Source organism: Arachis ipaensis, chromosome B6 (genome assembly GCF_059453495.1).
Source record: "Arachis ipaensis isolate K30076 ecotype BB chromosome B6, ASM5945349v1, whole genome shotgun sequence".
NCBI lineage: Eukaryota > Viridiplantae > Streptophyta > Magnoliopsida > Fabales > Fabaceae > Arachis > Arachis ipaensis.
The window spans coordinates 19,962,525-19,966,178 of record NC_142441.1 but is presented as its reverse complement, the minus strand read 5'-3'; the positions used below and the strand labels follow the sequence as shown (position 1 = coordinate 19,966,178).

General features: G+C 32.5%; 1 protein-coding gene across 1 annotated transcript; it reads right to left on the bottom strand.

The window, feature by feature from the left end:
* Positions 1-1,205: 1,205 nt before the first annotated feature.
* On the bottom strand, positions 1,206-3,344 carry LOC107646375 (protein FAR1-RELATED SEQUENCE 5-like). The gene is made up of 3 exons (XM_088490508.1): positions 3,234-3,344; positions 1,396-2,138; positions 1,206-1,260 (listed from the first exon to the last, which is right to left on the bottom strand). Exons 1-3 carry the CDS (start codon positions 3,342-3,344, stop codon positions 1,206-1,208), a joined length of 909 nt encoding a protein of 302 aa, XP_088346634.1.
* Between the last annotated feature and the right edge of the window lie 310 nt (positions 3,345-3,654).

Here is a 3,654-nt window from a genome sequence, read left to right as displayed (position 1 = left end):
CAATAGAAACAAACTAACTATAAAAACTCTTGGCAAGGTATGAGAACTGGAAATCCCATCCTAGTTATCCTTATCAGGTGTGATGAGAATTGTTATTGCTCCCACTTAGTTAACCCTTACTAAATAAAGGAAAGTCAAGTGGATGAATCAATTTGATTCCTCACGTCCTAGTCAACTCCTATGGAAAGACTAGCTTTAGAGGGATCCAAATTAATCAGCAATTTCCAATTTTCAATCAACAGCTGAGTTTGACAACTCAAGTATCACCAATTACTCAACCAAAGCCAAAAGGGAAAAAATCCAAATTATTTATATCATAAATAGAAGAAAGCAATCATAATTCTGAAATACCTCAAATTATATTAAATAAGAAAATCAATTCTAACACGGAGTTCATAAACCAATATTTGGAAAATAAACAAACTAAAACTATAGAATAAGTAAAAGTAGAAGAGAAACTAAATTAAAGGAACATTGAACCTGGAATTGAGAAGACATAAACCATAAACTAAGAGAAATCATAAATCCTAAAACCTAAGAGAGATGAGAAAGCATCCCTCTCTAGAAACTACATCTAAACCTAAAATTGTGAATTATGGAATGTTGTCCCCTGAGTCTCTGCAGGTTCTCTGGCTCTATTCTGTGTTTCTGGGCCGAAAACTGGGTCAAAATTCTGCTCGAAATCGCCCCTAGCGTTTTCTGTTATTTCTGCAGATCGCGCATGTCACGCGTACGCGTCAGTCACGCGTGCACGTCATTTGGCGAATTTTCTTATCACGCGTACGCGTCAGGCACGTGCACGCGTCGCTGCAAATTTTTCTATTCCACGCGCTCGTGTGAGCTATGCGTGCGCGTCGGTGCTCGCTGGTTATCTCCTTGGTTTCTTGTATTCCTTCCACTTTTGCATGCTTCCTTTCCATCCTCTAAGCCATTCCTGCCCTATAAACCTTGAAAACACTTAACACACATATCAAGGTATCGAATGGTAGTAAGAGAGGATTAAACATAGCAAAATTAAGACCAAATAAACATGTTCTCAATCATAGCACAAAATCAGGAATGAAAATGTAAAATATGCAATTTACATGAATAAGTGTGAGAATAGTGGATAAAATCTACTCAATTAAGCACAAGATGTACCACGAAATAGTGGTGCATCACACTTCAACCAAGTACGAAAAAGCCGTTGGAATGTACGAGTGTCCTCATTCCGCAATAATGCGCACCCAAGAAGCGTAGACATCCCATGGTGGTTGACACCTACGAAAGACCCGAACGGCATGTCGTATCTAAACAATGGAAATATAAAAACATGTAATATATGTAGAAACTCCAAATGCCTTAGCTGAAAAAAAAAATCTAATTAAGTCGAACAAAAAAATAATAATTTGGTACCTATTAGTCTTGTAAGTAGTGTCAAACGTCACGACATCACCAAAATATTCCCATGCAACTCTACACCGAGCATCGACCCAAAACACATTTCTAATGCTATGGTTTTCATCTACATCTATTTCAAAGAAAAAGTTTGGATTGGGCTCCTTCATCCGTGAGAAGTGCTTAAGTAACTCTTTTGGATCCGTCTCATCCCCGGAAATGCGTAAGTGACGACTAATATAATTTCTAACATCCTTCTCCGTAAAGGTGAGGTTGGCAGGGCCACCGGCGGCATTGGCTAGTGCCTGGTACGTCTTACTCGATCTAATGCCAGCTTGGTCGTTTTGCTGTATCAGGTCCTTCACATGCATACTTAGCTGACGGTTTGTTGAGAACACTCCAGATAGCTTCGGATTAAGCGGGTGTGAGTGGGACACCTCTACTCGAGAAATTCTCCGCTGCCTTGTCATCTTATCTAATGCCAAATAGCAACGGGTTTTGCAGTTTGTTGAAGCCACCATTTTCCTTCTCTTGGGTGCCTTTACACGGGATGTGTGGTATCCATCTCTGTTACAATGCAAAGCCTGATTAACAACCACCCTTTGATCGTTTCTAGTCTCCCAGCCGGTGGTTCTTATTTTGACGACAAATTCAGTCCTAGCCGCATATCGGTAATAATATACACGCGCATCTTCTAATGTGCCGAAGCACATTCCCTCATCGGGATCTAGCTCCTCGTTACCAATGGCTTGGTTTATCACCTGAAAAAAAAAAGAAAAAAAAAACAAATGAAACTCTACCTAATAGTTAACTATACAAAAGTGGCTAATTTCACTATCGAGTATAACAAATAGAACACACTATTGTAATTTTAGGTGCTAATTTCGTTTTATTATGTATGTTAACGTGGATGTTAACTTCATACAATTATGGATGTTATTCATCTGAACTTATTTATTGTATAAAGCATGAACTTTACACAAATGTTATGCATATAACTAAAGTGTCAAAATTGGCAGTTCACTAAATAGTACAATATAAGTATAACTGAGAATACAATTAGTATCATACTCGATATAGTGAACGTTGTATGACTGTGCTGGTGCTTGAAATAATAATAACAATAGAAATAATACTTTATATATAGACATAAAAACAAGATATGTCTATTTTGATTTTTTTTTGTCTAATAAAAATTTGTCGATAAAATAAATAAAAAGTTCTAATCTTTTAAAAAGACAATATAAAAATTTTATAGTTTTTTTTACGGATTAATGTGCTGGTCATGATAAAATAATTTTTATATATTTATTTATTTTGAATTTTTTTAAAAAATTATTGTTATTAAGCAAATTAAAATAAAAAAAATCCATAATTTAATAACTAATTAACCATAAGAAAAAGGAATTAAAAGCATGATTAATTATATAAAAAATAACATAAATATTTATTTAAATAAATATTATTTCCTTCGTCCACGTATGTTAAAAAAAAAATAAACAACATAAACAAAAAAGAGATAATTGGCAGAATTTTGGACTAATAAGTTATAGTGCTTAGTCTTTCCTTCCTGTTGTCTTATTTGTTTCTTTTTTTTTATATAACCAAAAAAAATTAGTGAGCAAAATAAAAAATTTAAATACTATACCAAAAAAAATTAAATACTAAAAAAAATACTTCTTATTTTAGAGATCAACATTATAAAAATATTTTTAAAACTTAAAAAATATAACAAAAATAATAAAAAAATTTACTTTTTCTTTACATAAACAGCAAACAAATAATTATCAAGAATGTTATGCATATAACTAAAGTGTTAAAAAATACACAAAAAATAATCCGAGTTATTACCATACCTCATCAGAGCTAGTGTAGTTTTCCATATTTTCAGAAATTATTGATTGACTGGCAATAATTTCGTCGGGTGAGTCTGTCTGTTGTTCAAATTCTTCAGCACCTTTTGCCATAGGTACTGTATTAAGGTCGAAATCAATTGCCATACAAATTACAATGATAAAAACAATTTCTTGTAAAATTTCTTGGCTTATACACTATTGTGCTTGCAATGGTGTTATTCTTGTGATTTTTGAATGAATATGATTGAATTAACATAAAGTATATATTAGGATAGGTTTTATATTTTATATCTCTAATAATTGATGATAAACGGACAAAGAATCAATTGTAATTATTTAATGTAATTGATATTATAATTACCGTTCTTAATTATGATTATTATTAATCTTTATTGTATTTTTATATATAAAAATTAAATTA

Bases quoted from the DNA above. Each gene is read 5' to 3' on its own strand.
- LOC107646375 (XM_088490508.1), bottom strand. From the start codon at position 3,344: ATGGCAAAAGGTGCTGAAGAATTTGAACAACAGACAGACTCACCCGAC. The intron at 2,139-3,233 runs GTATGGTAATAA...TTTTTTTTTCAG, and splicing joins ACTACACTAGCTCTGATGAG to GTGATAAACCAAGCCATTGG. The intron at 1,261-1,395 runs GTACCAAATTAT...GGTCTTTCGTAG, and splicing joins ACTACTTACAAGACTAATAG to GTGTCAACCACCATGGGATG.